This window comes from Theropithecus gelada, chromosome 6, assembly GCF_003255815.1.
Source record: "Theropithecus gelada isolate Dixy chromosome 6, Tgel_1.0, whole genome shotgun sequence".
Classification (NCBI taxonomy): Eukaryota; Metazoa; Chordata; class Mammalia; order Primates; family Cercopithecidae; genus Theropithecus; species Theropithecus gelada.
The window spans coordinates 58,487,980-58,513,567 of record NC_037673.1 but is presented as its reverse complement, the minus strand read 5'-3'; the positions used below and the strand labels follow the sequence as shown (position 1 = coordinate 58,513,567).

The following is a 25,588-nucleotide window of genomic DNA, read 5'->3' as shown; positions in this document are numbered from 1 at the left end:
TCACTAAAGCATGACTTTAATAATGTAAAGATAATCTTTGTATTGAGACCAATGTCCCTTTTCCAAAATACAAAACCATTATACATTAGTGAAAGAAAAATAATAACTTTATAGTATATGCTGTGTCATATCTAAACACTTGGATGGTAGTGTTTTCTCAGCATGAAGTGTATATCCCTTTCTGATGCAAATAAGAAAAAAGAACGTTTAACCAATATTTATTTTAAATAGCAACCGCCAGGCGCGGTGGCTCACGCCTGTAATCCCAGCACTTTGGGAGGCTGAGGTGGGCGGATCACAAGGTCAGGAGATCAAGACCATCTTGGCTAACATGGTGAAACTCCATCTCTACTAAAAATACAAAAAATTATCCGGGCGTGCTGGCAGGCGTCTGTAGTCCCAGCTACTCGGGAGGCTGAGGCAGGAGAATGTCATGAACCCAGGAGATGGAGCTTGCAGTGAGCCGAGATTGTGCCACTGCACTTCAGCCTGGGCAACAGAGCGAGATTCCATCTCAAAAATAAATAAATAAGTAAATAAATAAATAAATAAATAGCAACCATTTGTTTCTGTTGGCATTCTTGCTGGGAATGTACAGTTTTCTTCTGAACTGATCTACTACTGTAGCGGGAAAACAGTTAGCTGAAGGGTCTCACAAAATGGCAGCTTATGGACAGCCAGGGAATCTTCTTATGGCTAGCTACAATTGCTCACACATCTGGAAGATCACCTAAACCACACCCAGTGGTCACCACTTCTCTGCTGGATACCATGAGGTATGCCTTCAGATGATAAAGAAGAAAAACAGTACAACTAGGTAACTTTATATATATTAACTGAATAAAGACAGTTTACTCACTGACTTGTACCATTTTAAATAAGAGGCTGGAGCTTCACAAATGTGATCAGTTCAAAGTTGAATAATACAAGTATGTATAACTGAAGGTTAGGGGTAGGGGGTCGGGGAAAAGGGAGCCCTTATAGACGGCTAGAGGAGCCTTGGAGAAGTCAAAGTAAAAGAGTGAATATGTTCACGTGTCTGTAACTGACAAGTTAAATCCTACCATGAGGCACCTGGGAAAGCTTCTGTTCCAGAGTTTACCTACCGACTTCAGTAGCACATGTTACCAGCCACCTCACCATCTCCCGCCGTCGCCAATTTAAGGTTGACAGTGTCATTCGCATAACCTATAAAAGCAGGATAACAAAATGTTTTGGAAAATTATCCTCAGTCAATGAAAAAAAAGGGCATAAACTATAAGGCATATAAGGCATACCTACTGTCTACCACCAGGAAGATGAAAGTATAATTTAGAGCAAAGCTCTACATATGAATTTGGATTTGTCCATGGCTACCCCAAGTGGCCTTGCCACAGCCACATTCTCCTCCTGGCAAGAGGCCCACATTCTCCTCCTGGTGGGCCCACTAACCAGATTTGGTATCTGAACCAGTTACTCTATCCCTCATCTGCAAAATCAGAGGGCTGGACTGGAGCATTAAACATAGCCCATGCCCTTTTTCCCTCCCCATATTTAACATTCCATAGTTCAATTTCTGAGGCTCCTGTGAATCCATTCTAACCAGGAACTCTCAGTGGTGAAAGATGTATTTTAGAATAATCATTTTAGTTATTCCTTCAATCTCTGGTTGCTCCTTTCTGGTGACCATGAAGGTAACTCCAGGTTTATGGGGGAAAAAATCATCCTTGATATCATTAGTGATCTGATTTTGTTTTTCACTTTCTAATAAGAAGTCCTTAAATACACATATCCACCTCTTTGTACTTCCTCCATTCTTTAAGATTCAAAATATCCAGGGATGGCCGGGTGCGGTGGCTCACGCCTATAATCCCAGCAATTTGGGAGGCCACGGTGGGCAGATCACAAGGTCAGGAGTTCGAGACCAGCCTGGCCAATATGATGAAACCCCGTCTCTACTAAAAATGCAAAAATTAGCCAGGTGTGGTGGTGCGTGCCTGTAGTCCCAGCTACTCAGGAGGCTGAGGTAGAAGAATTGCTTGAACCCAGGAGGCAGAGGTTGCAGTGAGCTGAGATTGCACCCCTACACTCCAGCCTGGTGACAGAGTGAGACTCCATCAAAAAAAACACAAAAAACAAAAACCACACATGCACACAAATATCCAGGGACATAATATCCCCAAAGGCCCTCTTGGATTCCTTCCTAGGTTCCAGAAATACTCACAAAGGGCCTGTGAGATTCCTTCTTAGGTTCTAGAAAGCATGAGGCAAGGAATAAGCTCTCATGCACATCCTATTTACCAAGAATTCCAAATAACGAGAAAGCTCATGCTAATGGTTCTTTCTGCATCACATCTTTAAGATGAGGCAAATGGTGACAAAAATTAGCCAAATAACAAGAATTAAAAAAACAAAACAAAACTGCTGAACCATCACTGTATAGCTTAAAAGCAATCTTCTATACCTTTTGCTTGTACAGTACTCTATGTTACAGTGGTAGGTACATTTTCCTGTGATCCTATTATTTAGACATTATTAGTAAGGGAGAATCCACAACTAAAAAACCAGATTAATTATCCAATCAGGGGATTATACTCCCCATACTTTAGGTAACTGAGGTATAACAATTTTGTTCACTGCTTTTTAATGGGAAGAAAGCAAATGTTAATAGAGATTCCATGAGAAAAATAGAAACAAATTTTTAGTTCCTGGTTTATACAGTGATCTGTTCAGAAACTATAAGGAAGCAAACATCTATCTGCTTGACCAACTCAAAACGTTCTTGGTACTCTGTTCTGCTGAAATCTAAACTGGACTCTGGCCCGATCACTCCTCCTTTACCTGTTTTTCTCAGAGTTATTAAAAGGAGCTAGAACTGCCCACCTATTATGAAAATGCAAACATCAATAAAAATTTTTACTTCCTCTAAAAATTTATCCCTAACAACTGAATCTTCATTATACATGCTAGCTTTATTTAAGTCTCTTGTTAGCAATAATTCTTCTCCTTTCATTCAAAGGAGAAACAGTATCGTTAAGGCTGCAATTCAGAAAACGATTTTCTTAATTGAAAGACACAAATTAGGCTTCTAAATGTACAGTCCCTGAACCTTACATAGCAGTCTGGTTCAGCTGGGAGTGACCACGTCTCTGAAATACAGTTCTCTCCTGAAGTCTAACAGATTTGTACTCCAAAGAGTCATTTACCTGCACTCAAAAATCCAATCAAACAAAAACAACCCTAAGAGGTGCCTTTATTTAGCAGTCTTTGATGTCCCGGGAAAGACTACCAGTCATGTACCTGCAGGCCCAGCTCCAGAGACACTTTCAAAAGAGTGATGTCTGGCAAACTGTCCATGAGAGTTGCTATTTTAAATGCATCTTGGGCAAGCTTGAAGATGTGTGATGAGGAGTGAATGTTTTTCTGGATGGATTCTAATACTGTTTCCAGCCTCCGAACATCGCCTGCAATGAACAAGGGAAAACCAAACCAAACCAAATCAAAGCAAAGCAAGACAAACAAACAAACAAAAACCATACAACCATACACACACACAAAGGGGAAAAAAAGAAACAAAACAAAACATAAAGCACAAGTTATTTACCTAACATGTTCCCAGATGGCACACAACTAGGGCTCCCATAATTACTGCAATGTCTGTGAATCTCGGCTCCACAGAAAAAGATACACCGAGACACGCCCTCAATGACTCAAAGCACAGATGAACCAGAACCAACGTGAGACAGCAAACAGCTCTCCTAGTTCCTTCTTATGTATTTTTGGTGAATATTTCAGGAAGAAAAAAATGTAACCCAACTTTTAAATCTGCTTCTGAATTTCAACCATTTATATTTTCTTGGCATGGTAACTAACCTGAGCTCTGCTGGCAGCAAGTTAATGATGCAGGTAAATGAGGAAAATGCCACCTGTTTTGCCTTAAAAGCTAACATCTAAAGAAAAAGATCCCTTCAACCTATCTGACATTAACACCACTACTGACAATTTCATAGAAAACAAGACTTAAAAAAAAATAAACAGGCAAATGAATGAAACAATTATGAGGCCTCAGGACAGTACAGTACCTTTGGCTGCAGTTAGCATGGTGGATGCCAGCTCACACTGCTGGGACTCAATGTGGCTTAGAGTGAACCAGCGAGGGTAGCGGTTGGGAACAACTGATGCAATGTGGTGTGGGCGGGTGAGGTCTCCTGATGGAGCAGTAGATTCCAATACTAGTAACCTATAATGAGAAGACAAGGAAGGTGGCCCCTAGTTATTTCTTGTCCATTTCCTTGGCCAGAAAGACTGGTCAGCAGAGGCCAGAGGAGTGGGTAGATGGTCAGGCCTCTAGTTCAGGAAGGGCTGGTACAGCTATACTCTGCTGTGTGGATGCAAAATATCTAGATTTTTTGGACTATTAATTGTTTGCTATTAATAACTATTCATCACCCAAACCTTATTAATTGTTCATCACCCAAACCTAAGAGATTTTCTTTCTTCATCACCACTCAGAAAATTACAATATTCAAAGAAATTAAGATATGCAAACACTGAAGAACTTTTAAACACAGGTCTTGATGTTTACCTACAAATTTTGAATTGTATGACTCAAAAAATAAATCAACAGAAACTGTTAGTGAAATGGATATTTAAGACTGAGATCACAGTCAGGGAGCAGTGAATACTTAAGATGAATAAGCTTAACCTATTTAAACATAAAACAAGAAGGGAAGTAAAACGAAAATTACCTCCTTTCCATCCATTCATACTTTCTGCACAATTAGTTTCTTATGACTCCAGATATTTGACATTAGACTATGTTCTACCAACCATATTAGAGAAGATAAATGCCACCTAAGTGTCTGTCCCTTGACAGTTGTGCATAAATTCAGAGTGATTTCTGATTTTTTGTTAAGAATATACTGTCATGACGAAACCCTGTTTCTATAAAAAATAAATTAGTTGGGTATGGTGGCATGTGCCTGTAATCCCAGCTACTTGGGTGGCTGAGATGGGAGGATCAACAGCCTGGGAGCCATGATTACACCACTGCACTCTCGCCTGGGAAACAGAAAAAAACCCTGTCTCAAAACAAATAAAAAAAATATGCTGATGAAAAAATTTCTAACAACAAAGCACATATTTAGTAATCTCTTCTAAAAGTCCCAAAAAGATTAGTAGAGTACCTAAAACTGAAATAATTTATTTACAACCATCAAAATGCTGGCCTTCATTCAAGTACACCAGTGTTAAGAACTATGCAATAAGATAAGAGCTGGAGACCAAGGAGAGTCAGCTGGGTCTGGGAGTGATGCTGGCCTCAGGGCCCCACCCAAGAGCAATTATTGTCTGGTAAGCCAAATGGCTCATTCTCTTCTCCTTTTATCTAGGAACAAAAAGATGTTAGTGGTAGAGAAGGTGGCAAGGTAGGCAGTTAAGTAGTAAGAATATTGGCAGGGTTGCTATTTAGCTTTTGTATAAAACTCAGGAATATCCTCGTATTCACAGGCAGGTCTTGCCAGACTTACTGTAGGAGAAACTAATCAACATCCCTGGGAAGATGAGAAAATGAGAGCCAAAGATGACCTTCCTCGGCCTTCCCCTTCCAGAAGGACTAAGAAGCAAGCGAGCTACATCTCTCTTTTCCTTCCTGTTCCCCGGACCGCCTGTCCTTGCAATACCTGGTGGGGTACACTACCTGCCTTCCATGGCAGACCTTTGGCAGGATAGTAGTGGCAGATAGAAGAGAGAAACTGGAAAAAAAAATCCCCTGTACCCTGCTAGTATTCCCCATGAAGAAACTGCCTTGGCAGCAACCAAGGACAAATATAAATGAGTTTGTGAGTGTTAGAAAAGCAAGCCTTTCTGCCTGGCACATACCATTACATAAGCCAGAACCACACAGAAACTTCATGCTATTTTACCCTTAAACTTTGCCAGGGGTAGTAGCAACAGCATCTGGTGGCATCATAACATTAACATCTTCCCTTTAAAACAAGATTAGAATTCCTAAGATTTGAGTAAGTATAGAGCTGAGCATATGTCTTCATAAGACAGCTTCCATTTCAGCTTCCAAAATGAAAATAGGAACTCATTTATTACAAAATCATGCTCTAAAACATAAACCAAGTGGTATAATGTAATTTGGTGGGGGACTTTTGCTGATGTTTGTTATTGACTTATTTTTTGGTATTTTAAAAATAGAAAAAAGAATACTTAGGCAGATTCTCTAGTAAGTTAGTAAGATTCCATATTGCCAAGGAAAGCATGTCAAATTACAGGATGTCAGCCTTAAAACACACTGACACATAGGTATACACAGAGACACATACACACATCCTTATCACTGCATAAAAAAAGAGGCGTCCTGATAGACATAAGCTACACTCAATACTTTCAGAACAGAGTGACTTTGGGGACACTGGTAATTTATAGGTAAGGGTTTGTTTTAGAATCTACTTCACTGATTACAGACATAGAATCTTTGATGAAAAGCTTCTTGAGATCAAACTATTAATCAGCACACACAAGCTTTTAGGTCTATAACATGGCTTGTCCTTAGGTGATTATAAGGATGTCTAATCTGTACTTTCCATTAGAAGCATAGGAGTGTTTTATTAATTTTTTTAAAGGAAAAAGAAAATGTTGATGTTTTAAGAAAGATGGATGTTCCTTTTAGGTCCTTAAAATTTAAAGGTCATATGTAAGATTAAAATGCAATCTTGAACTCATTAAAATATTCACCTTGAACAAATCTGTGATAAAAATAATTATTAGGTGAAATAACTTTTAAAAGAATGTAGAAATAAAAAGGTGGGTGGTAGAGAACAACATATTCCAATTGTTATTGCTGAAAAGGAGGGACCGATGAGGAGATGGAAGCAGTCAGAAGAGAGGCAGGCAGAGCCTTGAGGACCCCAAATAGTGACTCCTTCACTGCTAAATGCACGTCCCACCTTCTCTCAGCCCCCGTGATTACAGATGTGCCTTGGTAATACAGGGAGTTGCTTTCCTGCACTACTGATGGAATGTGGAATTACAGCAGGTGTGAAGATCTCCTTCAATTATATTCAATCAAGTATATTTATTATTTACAACTGTTTCAAAAATCAGTTTTTTTCAAAACAATTAATTATTTATGAAGGTTTCAACTGTTGCTGTTTTGTGATTAAACTTGGCCTGAATTGTGCTTCAAGAAAAAGTAGGAAAAAGCCACAGTGTCCTTGAGTCTGATAGCAGCAAGGATAATTCTTCCCTTACTTTATACAGAAGCAAAACAAGCCAACAAGCAAATCACCTCAACAACAATCCAGAAAGCATAAATAAATAGTTTCTTTAGTTCTTCTGCTGTCTATAAGAAACGTGAAGGAGTAAGTCAGTTAACAGCCATGCTTCCCAGTGGGAATGTGGCCTGCCTCTGCCCAGCTGGGCTGTGAATACGTACCGCATTGCTCTCAGTGCAATTTTGTATGCCAGTTCAGCATCGTGAGGTAGGAGAGAGGTGAAGAGATACTTGGCAAATGTGTGCATTGGAACGCTCTCCCGATGGATTATTTCGCCTAAACCACTATATGGTCCGGCTGTGGGAAGAGAGCATACACATTTTACATTCTTAAAAAATGAACTAACACTTCTTGTAAAGCATATTTTTAAAATGTCACATAAAGTTACAACATATACAAACTAATCTAGTTAAGAATTTCATGTAAATGGCATAGAAAGGAATACAATTCTTAATCAAAAAAGATTCTTCAGGGTATAGTATCCCTTACAGATTTCACCTCATAAACAAACCCCTAACTGTCCCACAGCTAAATGAAAAATCCAGAACTCAAGGGGCACAGAGCATTCACAATACAAGTGCCTCAGAGAAAGGAACCCTCTATAGCATAAAACCTCGCTGCATTTGAGCAACATCCTCTCTCCATGTGTGGCATCGGAGCATCTTGATTTGCAAATGCACAGATGACGCCACAGCCTAACTACGGAACCTACCCCTGGAGCCAAGAAGGGTTATGGGCACAAATATGCCACGTTTCCAGAAAATGGTGCTCTGTTCAGGGGTGAGAGGTGTGGGAAGATTCTGAACCACAACTCTCTAACTATACACATTGTTGCCTCTAATGAGTAGTAACAGATATTAATTCCTAGAAAGTGATTGTTAATAAAAAGAATAGTTACCCATTTGATAAATGCTCTAGGCACAAGAAAAAAAATAAAGTAACTGGAAATCTACTATTCTTTAGGCTCCCAAAAGCCAATTTTAAAAGCAAAATTACACTTCAGCTGTCAAAGTTCATTTCTTAGTAAATTCTGACAGGCATGGTGGCAGAGCTGACTTCCCCTGTGTGGTCCTTGAATGCTGCTTTGAGAAGGGCAATACAGACTTTTAAAATAAATTCTGAAAGGAAACCACAGTGGTTAGTTCAACCACTTTGCACTAAGGTACTCTGAGGTTTAGTTACTGTAAAGTGTTTAATAAATTAGTTTCCATGTCACCTTCGGGTAACATCTGTTTCATGATTTCTAGAATTATGAACCATGACACCACTGCTCAGAGGACATGCTATATTTGTTTTCCATGAGAAAAATCAGTGTGGTGAAGAGTTTAGAATGCAAGAAATGCACTTCAGAAGAAAAAAAATGGTAAAAGCAGTTCCTGAACTGGTGTTTGGTTATGAGCACATTATATTCCAGATCATTTTAATGGAGGTTATTTTTTAATTCAGTTCAGTTTTTTGTATTTTTGAATTATTCATTATTTAAGTACTTTAAAAATCATACAAATTTTTTCACCTAAACTAACATCTAATCTAAATCTCTAATTTTTCCAAATCCATTAATCTTTAATTTTAAATGTTTTAGTGATTTGATATTCTTCAAAAGTTCATATAGCATTATGATTGCACCTTTTGTTCATACAGCAAGGCTACATTATTTAAGTTATTAACTGTTACAGACTAAATATATATGTCTTCCCAAAATTCACATGTGGAAGCCCCCAGCCCCAGTGTAATTGCATCTGGAGTTGGGGCCTGCATTAAAGTAAAATGAGGTCATAAGGGGGGGACCCTGATCCAACAGGATTAGTGTCCTTGTAAGAAGAGACACTGGAGAGCTTGATCTCTCCGTGACGTGAAGACACAGAGAAAAGATAGCTGTCTTCAAGCTAGGAAGAGTGTCCTCATCGGAAGCCAAAGATGAGGCTGGCAGCATGATCTCAAACTTCCCAGCCTTCAGAACTGTGAGAAATACATTTCTGTTATTTAAGCCACACAATCTGTGGTATTTTATCATGGCAGCCCAATCTAAGACACTAACTCTATTTTACTTAAGGACTAATTATAGCAAATCTATAGATTAGCCATAGTCTTCATTTCTCCTCCATTTTCTTTCACTGTTTCCCTTTAAACCACCAAGTTACCTTTTTGTACTATTCAGGAGATTCAGGATATACAATTAATTTTTTGCTATGATACCACCCAACAAGTAAAACATTTAGTCAGGTATCCAATAATTATTTGTGTATTATTAGTGTAATTCCTGGACTCTAGTGTACTACTGAATAATGACAACTTGACATTTGGCACCAAGTTTCCCCAGAGGTGCTTGTTCAATATGCTAATTTATCTATCCAATATTGTGGCCAGGAGAGATGAATACTAGTAACAATACTGGGTTACTGCTTCCTCTTTCCAGATATCTGGGCCTGCTAACTAATTTGCCTCTGACATTTGCAAAGAGTATAACTGCATGAAGAACTTGGTGCCCTCGTGTAGTCAATTCAGTCATGGAGTTCTCAATCTTCTAGCATTTACAGTAATGGCCCTGTGGCTTCCCCGCCTTGGACTGCCTCCTGTCCTGCACCTATTCACTCTTTGTGGGCCTTGCAGGGCCAGGAAAGGAGAAGAGGCAGAGACGAGTCAACAGTGCTCCTTCTCAGGCACAGTACTCATAAAAATGTTTAACAGGCGGGATGGACTAATCAAGACTAGGGCAAAGTTCAAAAATATTCATGAAAAATGAACATAGAGACACATTTAGGAAGGTAAATATAAACACCATACACTATCAACTTTGAAAATCACAGATTTTCCTTCTAAACTTCAGTAAAAGGGAAATCAAAAGTTAGTCAGTATAGCCTGTAACAGGCAGCATTTAAAAAATGTTTGTGACTAATGACATTGCTTATAGCAAAAGGAATTATATGGGAGAAAACTGAAAGAAAACAGTAAATTGAAGAATCAGGATCACTCTTTTTTTTTTTTTTTTTTTTTTTGAGACGGAGTCTTGCTCTGTCGCCCGGGCTGGAGTGCAGTGGCCGGATCTCAGCTCACTGCAAGCTCCGCCTCCCAGGTTTACGCCATTCTCCTGCCTCAGCCTCCCGTGTAGCTGGGACTACAGGCGACAGCCACCTTGCCCAGCTAGTCTTTTTTGTATTTTTTAGTAGAGACGGGGTTTCACCGTGTTAGCCAGGATGGTCTCGATCTCCTGACCTCGTGATCCGCCCGTCTCAGCCTCCCAAAGTGCTGGGATTACAGGCTTGAGCCACCGCGCCCGGCCCAGGATCACTCTTGAAATTTGTCAAGATGGGCTTTTTATCTTTACAGGGAAAAAAACAGGTTCACGAGAGTGCTTCAAAAAATTGCTATTAGGAATTTTTACCAAAATTAAGCACGCTATTAAGAAGGTTTACCTGAAGAGCATTTTCCCTTTAAAATGTATTTCTAAAACATATAAAAATATAATATGTTTGAAGAAAATGTTTTCTTTTAAGTAGATCTTTTGCTTTGGACAAATAAAAGGGGTGTTGAAAATCTAAATCCTTCCCTGTATGTAGTAGTTCTGAACAGAAGATGAATATAACATACTTTATGAGCCTATCAATCACAGAGAATCTCATTACACACTAATAACACACATGTACTTGAGAGACAGAAGCAATAGACACTACCTAAATTTGCACAAAAGATTACACTACCACACTAATTACACTTATCTTTTTAGAGGGAAAAAAAATCTGAAAAATAGTGTCAGCCAAAATTTGTTAGGCCCTTTAAAACTTAACCTTATGAGAAGAAGGAAATTAGACCATGCCTCAGAGATTCTATGAAACTTTTTCCTTGATGAATCTGTGCCTAATGAATCCTCTGGAATAACTAGTCGGTGCGGTAGAAATTCACTCCCGCAGCCTTCAGTCCTTTGTTAGCATGTGCATGACATATTCAAAACCCAGGTGTCATGTAACTGCCAATAATTTGGAGGAAGGCCAGCCAATTACTATTTTATTATTTAATTGATCAAGGAAACAGGAACATGGCTGCCAATAATAACGCCCTAAATATCAAAATTGAATTTATCTCAGGAACAACACAGTCTAAATGAAATCGGTCCTTTTCCAGGTTTGAGGCATTAAATGTGGCTATTTTGTAATAGGCTATCATATATAATCACCTAAATCAAATGATACAAATCTAAACATCCATGCTTTTTTATTCAGTGACACTATTTTTTAGACAGCGAACATGTCTTCGACACCCCATGACTATAGCAATCAGGATAACAACCATATTAAATGCATTCAGATAGTACTCTTAACATAAGAAAGATTAGCCCCTAAGTCAACTTGGCTAAATAAGTGGAAAACTTCTGTATCAGACTACCTTCTAATAGGAAGACTGCTTGCTTGCGAAAAATTTTCACCAGTGTGTCATCCAATTCAATTTCCTGAAGCTTAGAAATGAGCTGCTCCTCATTCCGGCAAACTTTCTCTTGTGTGTACAGCCCATCAGGCATGATACGCTGCTGTCCCAGCCCTATCAGGGCTACTTCCACAGCCAGCGTTAAATAGGATTCCCCTTCTTCTAAGAATTTGTGTGCAGGTAGATGCTGGTATTCCAGAGACTTGCACTGTCCCATATTCTCTGCAAAATGCCACAAAAGAAATCAGAGTTGAGAAACTACTTTTGCAGATGATACAATAAGTACAAATATTTATACTTCCCAGTACTAGCAAATGAATTATTGACTAATGCTGAGAAAGCCAGAAAGCATGTTTTTTAGGCTAAAGTGCAGTCTTCCAGTATCTTTTTAAAAATGACCATGAATGATTAAATGTTTATATTTTGGGTGATATAACATTACAAATACTTTTCTGCCTTGAAAATAAATCACCAAAGAAAACTATAAATCTAAGAAAATATGAACTAAGAATACTTGAGAAAAACAAAATTTAATTACACAATAGTAAAATTACACGATGACTTGCACTCACCACTTTTTAAATCCTGGCATTCAAAAAATGTCCATAATAAAAACAGTGGGGAACACAACATATGTAACCCAATTTCAAGGTCCTTTTTATTATCCAAGAGTCATCAGTTATCACAAAAAAAAAAAATGATTCTTTGAACATTCTCTTGTCTCCATTAAAGTGCTTCTATTATAAATTATAACAAACTTCAACCATCAAACTCTTAAGGAAAGCGAATTCAGACTCATGCCTTTCACCCTCCTGACAGTGTTTGGGTTACCCACAGTCCATGAAGGCAACTATCACGGGGGAAATTATGAAGGGGCAAGACCTGAGCTCACCTAGCCATGGAAGCAACAAAGAGACATCCTGACTCCCTGCCTTACCTCCACCCACTGCCCTCGGGCAGTCTTTTGAGGCAAGAGTATTAAGTTTCAATGGGCCAAAGTGAAATCTCAAAACACAGCTTTCAAGGAATGTGTGATATAAAATAGTTTTAAACGACATTTAATACTCCCCCTTAAAGTAGACTACAATATTTAAGTGACAAGTCACTTTCAAAGCAAAGACAAATTTGAAAAGCACCTAAACTAGATGTTCTAGTTCTAAATGCTAAGATGTACATCTTTATTTTATACCTTTATGCTAGGAAGTAGTCATAAATGTGGATAAATTCTTAGATGCAGAATCACTGGTGAGAAGAGAATAAATATTTTTCAGATCCTCGACACATGCTGCCAACTATCAACTCTAAGGATTTTTTCCCAGTTTTGTAGCAGCCTGCGAAAGCATGAGAGTACCCATTTTCTTGCTCTCTTGCTAACCAAAGGCACTGTTCACTACATGATTCCATAAAACATAATGTAAAGAAAAACAATGACTACTGCCATTCAGGGTTTAGAAAAAGAAAAGCACATGAGACAAATGTCAATGGCTTTACCTGTAAAATCTGAGAACCCAGAGAGGTTCTCATCATCAATGCGGCAGGCTTCCATAAGGCTACTGAAGAGAGTGCCCACAGGGTCCAGGGGATGTCCAACCCAGCCCTCCAGATTGGTTATCGAGGTTATGCTTTTATGGGGTAGCTCTGTGTAAGAAAAGGGAATTGAGAGATGGGGGAGTAGAAGGGAGATGAAGGGAAAGAAGTGGGGAGAACAGAGGCTTTACCATTTAAAAGCAGCATCCTGATAAATCAGTTCTGAATTCTGTTGGAAATTCCCCTTTAATTAAGACACCAATCAAAGGGTACCATAATCCCCAACTTGTCAACTATTTTGAGTTCTAAACATTCATCTGTAAGTCAATATAAATGGTACTGAATTCCCAGGACAGCTCCCAAACATCTATTTAATTCATGTGTCTAGGTTACCAAGTTAACATTATTACTTACACTATTAAATTATGTTGTATAGGGAAAAATGAATTCCAAATTTTCTTGTGAGAAGTTAGGGACAACTCCCCCACTTCCCTAGGAGGGGGCATTAGAGAGGACTAAGAAGTCCCATTGGAATTATCAATTGGTAACTCCACCACGACATGCAGAAGAGACCTCTCTAAATCAGTGTTAACTGGGTCATGTAAATTGAGGACTTGAAGGCAGCTGTAGCTTGGGTTAGACTTGTATTCCCACATGAATATCCTTAAATTACCCCCTATCACCCTATGAAAGTCTTCCCTAGTGTGAATCTGTAAGTCATTTAAGAGACAACCTTTGCCATAAAGGGGAATGATAACAGACGATTATATATAATTTGAATGAAATAAATCCTTTTCATTTTCTTCACAGAATATTAACACTTTCAAGTTAAACTGTAGAATGCTGAGGAAGAAAACGCTATGTTTAAGATATATTCCATTGTTGTAAATAATGCAATATTTTACATCTAAGTGTTTACTAAAGTAATAAATAATAGTAGCTCATTCTTTTCTCATTTTTGAGATGGAGTTTCACTCTTGTTGCCCTGTCTAGAGTGCAATGGCGCGATCTCGGCTCACTGCAACCTCTGCCTCCTGGGTTCAAGAGATTTTCCTGCCTCAGCCCCGAGTAGCTGGGATTTACAGGCAAGGGCCATCATGCCTGGCTAATTTTAGCAGCTCCTTCTTAAAGGAAAACATAATAAAATTTACATACAATATAAAATGTACAAGAAAAATATTGCCGTGTAAATATCTGAAGAGTCATTCCATGAATCCAACATTCCTTCACAAGTCTTCTGGTTTTAAGCAATCAACCATCCGTACATAAAAATGAAAAACAGGCCGACGTGGTGGCTCACGCCTGTAATCCCAGCACTCTGGGAGGCTGAGGCGGGCGGATCACCTGAGGTGAGAAGTTCGTGACCAGCCTGGCCAAAATGGTGACACTCCGTCTCTACTAAAAATATAAAAATTAGCTGGCTGTGGGGGCGGGTGCCTGTAACCCCAGCTACTCAGGAGGCTGAGGCAGGAGAATCGCTTGAACCCAGGAGGCGGAGGCTGCAGTAAGCCATGACTGTGCCACTGCACTCCAGCCTGGGGGACAGGGCGAGACTCCATCTCAAAAAAAAAAAAAAAAAAAAAAGAGGAAGAACGGCTTGGCACAATGTATTGAAATTTAAGCTGATGCCTAGATGCCTTGAAAAGGTCCTTCTCTTCAGTTTCTGTTGCTGGCTTTCATAAACATAATTAGTAGGAAAAAAGGAACATGAGTACTACTCCTGGAAACAATCAAATAAATATGTTTGCTTAAATATATATATATTTTGCTAATCAAATAAATATGTTTGCTTAAAAATATATATATGGATGGGGCTAAGGGAAATGCTGGGCTTATGTAAACAAATATATTGTCAAGTGATGGAAACTGAGGAAATATGAGGAATCAAAAATAAATCAAACATCTTTTTTTTTCAGAATCAATAAGCTAACATATCATGCCAAACAGTTTTGGAAATGTATAAAATATTCCATTTACTAAACTTGGCCCATAACAAGTAACTGTTATGGTACTTTAGACTTGTAACAGCTATGAAAAGCCTATTTTTTAAATATGGAAAAACAATTACCAAAAATAAAAGTTGGGAAAGACACAGGTATAGATATGTAATCCTAGTAATACTCAAGAATGGTTGGGAATAAAAGTTTTCATAGCTTGCAAGGTGAAAGAGAAATGGGTCTAAGAATGGCCTAGACCTAAAGGTTACAGAATTCTCTCAAAGACAATCAAAGGAGTCTAAGTTAACATACTTTGTAACTTACCCAAATGTAAGTTTAGGAACATTAGTTCGGAATTAACACTTTTACATTTTCCTATTTTATTACATTTTAAACAAATTTTAAAAATCAACATTTATTCATAAAATGTATAATATGATTTTTTTAAAAAATCAGATGATCATCATGAACTGGCTTTCTTTTTGCACAGTATAACAAGTGCTGCACTCTTTGTTTGAATATTACCTTTTATACTATTCAGAAATAAATTCCTTTCACCATAGGCTGTGTATGTGTTGGAGGAAGAAGGATTTCAGAAAAATTTTCCAAAGTACCTAGCAATGTATTTTGCACACACCAGTGATGATATGAAGAACATGATGAACTGGACAAAGTCATGACTATTGGAGCTCTCACATTCTAATCCCATCTGAGCTTCCCCTTTCTTTGGTTCAAATGTAACTTTTGACTTTTTTTCACTGTAGGGTGATGGTGTTAATTTACATTCATAATACTTTCAATATAGAGTGTGTTAAAGTGCAAGTGTCTGTTAAAAGTTACAACAGATACTTGCTCCAACCTCTAGCCTTTTAATAATTTTTAGTTGTACTCTAGTATGTGTATAATCACCCAAGCATTAAAAACAAAATTATAACCAAAACAACAACAAAAACAAAAACCCAGCAACTAAAACTATGCCTCTTAATGAAAAATAAAATCACAGAGTGAAAACAAACCTGCTAAAGAAACATAAAAATAAAATTTATACCTATGGAAGGAATAAGATGTGCATGGATTAATCAGAAAAAGCATATACATTTATTTATCTGATCAGGGTCTTATGCATGTAATTCAATCCTTTGCAATTATTATTACTCAGTAATGATTACTCAAAATTTCAAAGATTAATAAACTGAGACAAAGAGAAGTTAAATGGGTTCTTTCAGCTGACAGCTCATCAAATGTCATTTACAGAACTTGAAAAATCCAGTTCTGGTTCTGGTCACTTTAAGTAAATATAATAACATGTCCTGATGTACAAATTATTACAGCTAAAAAGTTTTAGAATGCTTACACATTGTGCCAAGCTTTGTTTTAAGTGCTTTACAGAAATTAACTTGGTTTAATCTTCTCAACAACTCTAAGAGATAGGCCCTCTAACTGAGCCTCATTCCACAGAAGAGAATTCAAAATCTCAGAGACATCAACTGATTGCCTAAGACACACACTTGGGACATTAGGATTGCTGGGATTCAGGCACAGACTGTGTCCTTACTGTAAGAATTAAAATGCACTTCCACAAAATAAGGTATTTAGCTAACATGCATTTTAAATAATTTAGACATACTAGTTACTAAAACGATAAAGAAAATTCTCCCCCTTAAAAAATTAACCTGAGAGATTCTTTAAAACAATCTTTGCTTACAACATTCAACCAAGAAAAAAAATGCCCCAAATTTCTCACAGATCAGCCATTAAATATTTTTAAATGAATGGTGAGTAAAGCCATCATCTATGGTTCTAGTTCTAAAAGCCATCTCTCCCAGAACACAAAACCTAGTAATGTCATCACCAAGAATCCCATTCTAATGGAAACAAACTCCTTCACATTCACCTTTTTTTTGGGTTCGGAACATTTCCAACTGTTTCTGCTGCTGTCGTCTTAATGTATTAACAATAGCTATTGCTAGTCTCAGTGCTTCTCTGGGGTACCCATGAGAACGTAATGCGTCCACTCTTGCACAGGCTGTAGGAACATGTTCTAAAACAGAAAGTTAAGGGGGTAAAGTTGCCACTGTCAGATATAACCATAAAAAAAGAATTTAATAGTAAGATGTTTCTCCCAAAATACTATTAAAAAGACACAAGAAACCATTTCTGAACTTGGATTTGAATGAAAAACTCAGCTCCTATTGCCAAGCATTCATCCATCTCCCATTGAATCCTTCAATTCTCCACCTCCCACTCCAGTAATGCTATAGAAACTAAACAAAGAAGTAAGTCATGGAAATGTCTTTCCGGTTTGGTCACTTACCATGCCAGAGGGGCCACCCGCGGGAGTCGAAGAGGGAGTTTTCAGTGTCGTCATGGTAACAGTAGTTGGTGTATAGGTCACTGTTGATAATGTGCTGCAAGTGGCTATCCTGCCAGTGGAGATCACATGCCTCGATGGCTCGGGTGAACACTGTCCGATGTGGCCTGTTCGATGAATCTGTTTTTTCCACAATTCAGAAAGCCGTGTCAGCTATTATTCACATGTGAATAAATCAGTCATACCATTCTGTGGCCAGATGTTCATGAACACACCCACACACATTGTCCTGCACCCCCTAAGCAGAAGGGTGAAGGGTGAATACTCTCACATCCTAAGTACTAAGAGGCAGGTCAGCCCAAGAGCCACCATTCACTCACTTGTTTATCAAACACAAACATTCTGCAGCCATTAAAGCTAAGGTTAAAGGCGTCCTGCAAAAAGAATTGTCAAGTCTAGTTTCCATGCCAAATACACTCAAAGGAGGCACTCGGCACAAAAATCACATGAAAACTCACTGCTCCCCACTTCTGAGGTGCTGTGGTGGGCTGCCCTGATGGGATCAACAGCTCTCACAAACACTATGCAAGAGATGCGACACCAGCCATGGAACCTTTCAGGATTATGCAGTCAGCCTTTAAAGATATGCATAAGGGTTGTGCTTTTGGTTGTATTTTTTAACTATATTGTGCGGTTTTGCACAATTAAAACTATTATGCTTCTTGGGATATAATGCTTAAATACCACTTTATATCCCAAAGGGCATAAATGCATATATTTAACATTTCACAAAGCCACACAACATAGCTACAAAACAAACCAGCGCACTTACCTTGCCCCTACAGGCTGCCTCCTGACTCCTGGACAGGTTCCATGACTGGTGTGATGTCCCCAGCATAGTGTATGCCGGGGCATCACAAAAGAGCAGAGCCATACACTCCGAAGAGGGTTCAAGTTTCAGGACCTGACGGAGAAAAGAAATGTTTGGGGAATAAAGGATATTCTCACCCCAACTCCTGGGATTATTCAATTCCTAAGGATCATATGGTTCAAATTCTACCTGCACACCCACCCCTTGGGTTTCCACTCTAAACTTACCTTCAACTGTGGCACAAACTTTAGCAATCCTCAGCTGGAAATCAGGTTAACAAACTATTTCTATTTATGTGTACTTAACCTAGTTCAAGTATAACCCCTCATTGTTCTGAGACTTAATTAAATGAGAAGCAAAATCTGGAGCTTCCTTAATTGGTAACATTTCATTTTCCTGTCAACTGGACCTTTGGCTGAGCACAGACATAAGGGAAAACACAAAAATCAAAGGACAACTGAATTGAGAAGAGATTGGAGAACTCATCTACGTCAACCCCTTTACTCTGCTGATGGAACTGAAAAGCAAGGGAAGTAAAGTGACTTGCCAAGGTCACACCGTCAGGCAGTGACAGTGCAGACCAAAATACAGATATCCTTATTGCAAATTCAGCTAATTCAGCTGGTTTGGAAAGGCTTTTGACAGGTCTTTAACAAAGAGACATTACTTCAGTTTGGTCTCAGGTCAACTTAGCTATCTGTACCTGAATGGTAGACACATCAAAATGCATGTGTGATAGATCATTTGAGAGGCACAAATAATGATGATCTGTTATGGCTCCCACCCAGACTCCTCACTAGAGGTGGATGGATAGAGAAACTGCAAGGGAGAAGGCAAAGCCCTACATTTAAGGACATTTTGAATCTATTGGGGCTTTCTGCTGAGCAGAATAAATATACCCATACCCAGCAAGAAATTGGTTCCATGACCTCTCACAGTCAATTGATCAAATGTTTCAAAGTCCAAACCTCACGTGTTTTTTAGCCTCATGTAAGTATCTTTTGTAATTTCATTTATTTTGTTAAGCTGAAATCATAGAAACAAAATTTAAAACTAAAACGAGACTTTAAAAGAGCAACTTAGTATTATGCATGTATTAAGAGAGTGAGTTAGAGGTCTGCCTATTGATTTGGCTCAAATAGCAAGCTGTTAACATGATTCCATTTTTATACAATATTAATAAATACCTGAACCTTTCACATGTTTCTATGTGACTGTATAAGCATAGAGAAATATAGAGTATACACACTAGACTTTTAACATGGTTAGCTCTAATAAAACCAATGACAACAAAAGAGGCTAAATACTCATGAAATGAAATTTAAATGAAAAGTCCTGTAATAATATGGGAAACACATAAAATTAAGTATGTAGCTAGATATAAAAGATATACAATTAAAAATCTGGTTTGACTAGGTATCAAAATTAGTCAACTTTTAAAATCTTGAATGTCTGTGGTTATTCAATTTTGCAGTAAGATTGAAAAAAGAGAAATAATTATCTTGATCAATTTTTAAATGATAAATACATACATTTGTAAGAATTTTTAATAAAGTATACAAAATAGCAATACATGCTGATTAAGGAAAACTTGGGAAATTAAGAAAAGTAAAAAGGAGACATTCTTAGTTTAATTTACTAAAAAAATTATAAAATTGGCTATCATTTTGGTATATTAAAAAAATTATTCTCTTTCAAAGGGTATAATTTGCAATGTTGTTATTCATTAACTCTAATAAATTATCTCAGCAGAGGCAGAGCCTGGATAAGCCCGACATTCACTCTAACGTGTAAACGCAAGAAATTCTGCCCATGGCCTATACTGTGTGCACACTCAGTCCAGCTGTAATGGCACAGCTGCTGGACTCTACCGGCCACCACAAGCTCTCCCCTGGGGAGCCAGCTCAGCTATACAGGGAAGGCACTACAGGTATGAACACCAAACCTCCTCTGTAGGCATGTATCTTCTGACAGCCCCTCAGCAGGATGGGGGTATTCTGCTAAAAGTAGGTACCCTGGTGCCTTTAGGTCCAACAGATGTAAACACTGCCCTTAGAAACAAGGTCCTGACTTTGTATCACCTAGGACAAACTGTAAGTGAAATGAACTTTTTAAGTTTGGAGGCTGGACCACTTCTTACCAGCTTTCTAAGGCCATGAAATATTCATGCTTAATCAAGGGTAACAGAATAAATGGAACGTAAAAAGTAAAATGTAAAATGTTTGAGTACCAGTCCCCAAAAGCAGTAGGGAATAAAACATAGTATAAATAGAAGGGGATTAAGGATATTACCTATGTAGATGTAGGCATACCCTTTCCTAGCAATGGAAGAGAATAAATGTTGAACAACTAAACTTAAAAATTCTGAGCACCTGGAAAAAAACTGGGGTTATGTGGGATACATTTATTTTCTTTGAAGTTATTAAATACAATCATCATGGGCAATAAAAATATGACAGACTTCAAATACTGAATTCCCATGGCAAATCTTTCCAGACAAGGCAGAGTCAGACAATTGTCTTTCTCAAGTCCTAAAACTTCTTTTTGATTGGAAAAGTCCCTATGGAGTAATATGTATCATTTTCTTTCTTTGCAGGGACTAAAAACACTATACTAACATCACATTCAAACTCAGCACATTGTTCCAGTTATTTCTAGTAGTACAAATTCTGCATGTGGCTAGTACATAGAGAATGTAGTCTTGATTCTGAATCCTAATGTTCTCTAATTCCCACCTTGCTTCTATCGTGACTTTCAAATCTTTCAAATTTTCTCCCAAAAAATGCACTGAATCATGCAAAAATAGTGTCATGAATTAGTTAATAAAATTTCTATTTGCAAGAACTAATTACTTAAGAATTTCATTTTGAAAGGGAAGAGAACATTCTGCAGCAGGTAGAAGGGAAAAATGGGGCCAAGGAACGAAGTTTTTTAAAGATAGGAGAGACTTGGGTTGAATACATAGGTACAATAGAAAGGGAGAAACTAAAAAAAAAAAAACGAGACAGAAATGAGAGACAGAGGTTCTTTTGGAAATGTCTGGGAGCATTTCTTGGTTGTCCCAAAACTTGGAGGGCACTATTAGCCTACAGCAGGTGGGGACAACCATGCTATACAACCCCTCACAATAAAAAAGTTTCCCAGTAAAATGTCAACAGCATTCTATGTCCTTCAATCGAGTCATAAAATATTTCCTTACTACATTTTAAAACTAAGAATTTTTAAGGGACTAAATTATACAGTAGATCAAACATGGATTGACCAACAAAGATAAAAACATATAGCTCCTCAAACCTCTTGATAGTTTGTTTTAAAAGTAATATATTAACCATCCTACTCCATGATCTCTTTAAATTAGAAAAGAATGTCCATAATAAATCACTGATAGGCCATTTTAACATACTAACATATAAAATAAGTATTATATCCATCCATATTCTGAGAATATAACAAAAGCATACAAATATCTCAGTTAAATTTAAAATATACACACAGACACACATACACTCACAGTCAACACATATTAAGTACTGGAGTTGTAAGTTCTTAAGCTGGTAAAATCATTTTCCCATATACATTGTAAGTTACTATTATAAGCACATACGGATAGCTACAAATTGAGCAGAACATTATGGTGGACTCACCTTGGTTGGCATTTGCACCCTGAGGCAGAGCATTGGTTAAGTTGGGTAATTCACTGCCATGATTTCCGTCTTCCCACGGACAGACATCAACACTGTTCCATTTCTTCAGCTGTTTTAGCCAACTGGCCTTTTGCTCCAACTTGCAGTGGGGATTTAAAACTATACACATCCACAGAGCACCTAATTTAAAGGAGGAAAGGAAAGTAAAATTTTTTAAAATTATAAAAATATCCAATGTTATCAAGTTAAATTGTTTAAATTTATTAAAATTTAAAAATGTAATTTATATTATACTTAAAATTTTAAATTATTTAAATTATCAAGTTAATTATAAACAATTTCAAAATAAACCCAAGTCAGTCATTTTTATAACTCAATTCTCCTTAATGTAAGCCACAAATCCCACAGAGAGTTTACAGAAAGGAGGACAACAGATCCAAGGTTTGAACCAAAGATCCAAATACTCTTACATAATAAAATATACTTCATATTTCACAAATGCCAATAGTAATCAACTTCTTACTTGCATGATATTTTAGATAAAAATGCCAATAACATATACAATCTCAGGGTCCAATTTACAGATTCTATACATGGATACTGCAATATATCACTCCAAATGGTTCTGCACAAAAATTGGATTTACTTTCTAAAATTACTTTTTATAATAAAATCATTAAGGCATATAGTAGACACAAATAACTTCCTCTTCTCCTTATAATTTCAAACTTTATTATGCTTATTAATTAGTATGCATATTTATATGTCAGTAAAATGTGAATAGTTTTGGACAAAAAAAAGCCAGTAAAATAGGTCTTTCAAAAATAAAATTCATTTAAACATACTTCCCTAAATGATTTAATCAGTAACTGATTTTAAAAACATAGTTGAAATCACTAAATGTGTATCTTCATGAGTAAAATTACTAAACTGTAATCAAAATTTCCCTAGTTTTTCAAAAGAAAGGCAATCATACATTTAGAATAAAGGCATAACTCATAATTTGAATAATTAAGGTCCGATAAATTTATTATTCCTTTCTACATTCTTCAAAGTAGAAAATTCAAGCAAATATTTCACAAATTTTAAAAGTTCAAGTTTTACTTAAATTTCAAAGCAAGACAGACACCAGCATTCCAAAGCTTTTCACGACACAACTTCTTTGAAAACGTATGTGTGCGTGTCTGTTTATGTTTTAATCATTTGTTAGTTAAATGCATAATAATGGTAGGAATGAAAACTGTTTATGTTTTATTTGTCCAAAAGATATGGCTTACATTCTTCCTCATTAAAAATAAACAAGCTTCTACCATTAGGGCAGGGGTCCCCAATCCCCAGGTTGCAGACTGGTACCAGTCTGTGGTCTGTTAGGAACTGAGCCATGGCCTGTTGGGAACCTGGCCGCACAGCAGGAGGTGAATGGCGGATGAACAAATATTACCGTCTGAGTTCTGCCTACTGTCAGATCAGCAGTGGCATTAGATTATCACAGGAACATGAATACTACTGTGAACTGCGCATGTGAGGGATCTAGGTTGCATGTTCTTTATGGGAATCTAACTAATGCCTGATAATCTGAGGTGATACAATTTGATCCTAAAAGCATCCTCTCCCACCCCCCAATCTGTGGAAAAATTGTCTTCCATGAAACCAGTCCCTGGTGCCAAAAAGGTTGGGGACTGCTACATTACAGTATCTATTATTTTAAATATCAAATAGCTTTCATGAACAGAAAACAAAAAGGGCCACAACCTATCTAAGCCACAGATATCTACAACCTGCATTTCTATATTTTAAAATACCAATTAAAAATAAAACATGGCTAGCGAAGATGGAGTAAGCCTATGCCCATCCCTCCCAATGATAACAAAAACTTTAGACAAAACACAAAAAGTAGTAGTAACCTGAGGATTCTGAAAAGTAAGAGCAAGCAGATTGGAGAGAGAAAATAAAACCTGGAGAAGCAACTCTGATGGGGGTGACTTGCCATTATGTTTCCCCTTCTTCTTTTTCTCCTAGCACTGAAATAAAATTAGTCCCATCCAGGGAACTTTATAAACGACACATGCAGCAAAAACTTGAGAACCCTCATCTAGCTGGTATAAGCACAGGGAAAAAGGACCCCCAAACCAGGAGCTGAAAAGGGGGATCTCTGAATTCTGTGTACAAACTGGTACAAGTCCTGGTCACACTTCATGTGCATGAGACAGATCCAAGGCAGTATAACCAAGGTTTTGAAAACTAACTGACATTGGAACTATCACCCAATGGACAGGAAACAATTTATGGTCTGAATCTACCTTGGTTTGCTGCATGCTTTAAGAAATTTTTAAAAACAATCTCCTGAGGATTTCAATTATTTAAACAATCCCCAGGCTCTCATGATACAACATTCAAAATGTCCAGGACCCAAAATTATGTGACTTACAAATAAACAGCAAAATGCCACCAATTCCCAAGGGGGAAAAAATAGTCAACAGATACCAAGCAAGATGAACCAGATCTTAGAATTATCAGTCAGAGGCTCTATACCAACTATTATAATTAAGGTCCATGAAATGAAGGTAAACACTATTGAAAGGAATAGAAAGGCAGCTCTCAGAAGTGAAATATAAACTATAAAAAAATGAACTAAACAGAAATTTTAGGGCTAACAAAACAATATCTGAAATTAAAAATTAACTGGATGAGATCAACAGCAGAATGGAGATGACAGAGGGAAAAGTCAGTGAAAGTGAAGCTAGAAATGACCTCAACTGAAGAAAAGAGAGAAAAACAACTAGGCATAAATGAGCTGAGCCTCAAAAACAGGTAAGAAAATATCAAAAGGTTTAACATTTATGTCATTCGATTCCCAAAAGATGAGGAGAAGAAAAAAATTGGAAGAAATCATGACTGAAAACCTCCCAAATCTGTAGAAAGATATGAACTTACAGATCCAAGAAGCTTAGCCAACCTCAAATAAGACACATTCAAAGAAAACCATTCCCAAATATGTCATAAACTGCTGAAAAGCAAAGATGAAGAAAAAAAATCCTGAAAACAGAGAATATCAAAATACCATACATAGAAGAATAGTGACTTGAATAATTAGAAGTTTCTCATCTGGAAACAGAATACAATCTTTAAAGGATTAAAAGAAACTAAAGTGTCAATCAGAATTCTATGTCCAGCAAAAACATCATTCAGGAGTGATGATGAAATATAACCACATCCAGATCAGGGAAAATTTACAGTATTCGTTGCCAAGACATCTGTTCTAAAAGAAATGTTGAAGGAAATTCTTTACGCTGAGGAGAAATAGTATCAGAAGGAAACTTGGACGTTCAGGAATAAAGGAAGAACAATAGAAATGACAAACATCTCAGTAAATAGATCATTTTTGACTTTTAAGTTCTTTAAAAGTATGACTGTTAAAAGTAAGAATTTAAGCAGCATCTTGTGGAGTTTTAAATGCATATAGAGGTACTGCACATGACAACTATAACATAAAAAAAGGGAGAGTAAAGGAAAAAAATACATAAAAACTGTATCTATAAACTATATATACATTTTATATATATATATATTTGCCATGTTAAATGGCATGTAGAGCCTAACAACCACAAAACTATATA

The 25,588-nt window shown here is 37.3% G+C and overlaps 1 protein-coding gene across 2 annotated transcripts in view; it reads right to left on the bottom strand.

Annotated features, from left to right (window-relative positions):
- Positions 1–25,588, bottom strand: part of ZSWIM6 (zinc finger SWIM-type containing 6) — a 223,983-nt gene that overhangs the window by 3,438 nt on the left and 194,957 nt on the right. For both annotated transcript variants that reach the window (XM_025388920.1, XM_025388919.1), the window contains 9 exons: positions 21,972–22,151; positions 17,460–17,636; positions 17,040–17,186; positions 13,173–13,319; positions 11,643–11,903; positions 7,424–7,559; positions 4,062–4,219; positions 3,280–3,443; positions 1,107–1,188 (listed from right to left, as the gene is read on the bottom strand). In XM_025388920.1, the coding sequence (XP_025244705.1) occupies positions 1,107–1,188; positions 3,280–3,443; positions 4,062–4,219; positions 7,424–7,559; positions 11,643–11,903; positions 13,173–13,319; positions 17,040–17,186; positions 17,460–17,636; positions 21,972–22,151 (1,452 nt within the window). The remainder of the gene's footprint in view (positions 1–1,106; positions 1,189–3,279; positions 3,444–4,061; positions 4,220–7,423; positions 7,560–11,642; positions 11,904–13,172; positions 13,320–17,039; positions 17,187–17,459; positions 17,637–21,971; positions 22,152–25,588) is intronic.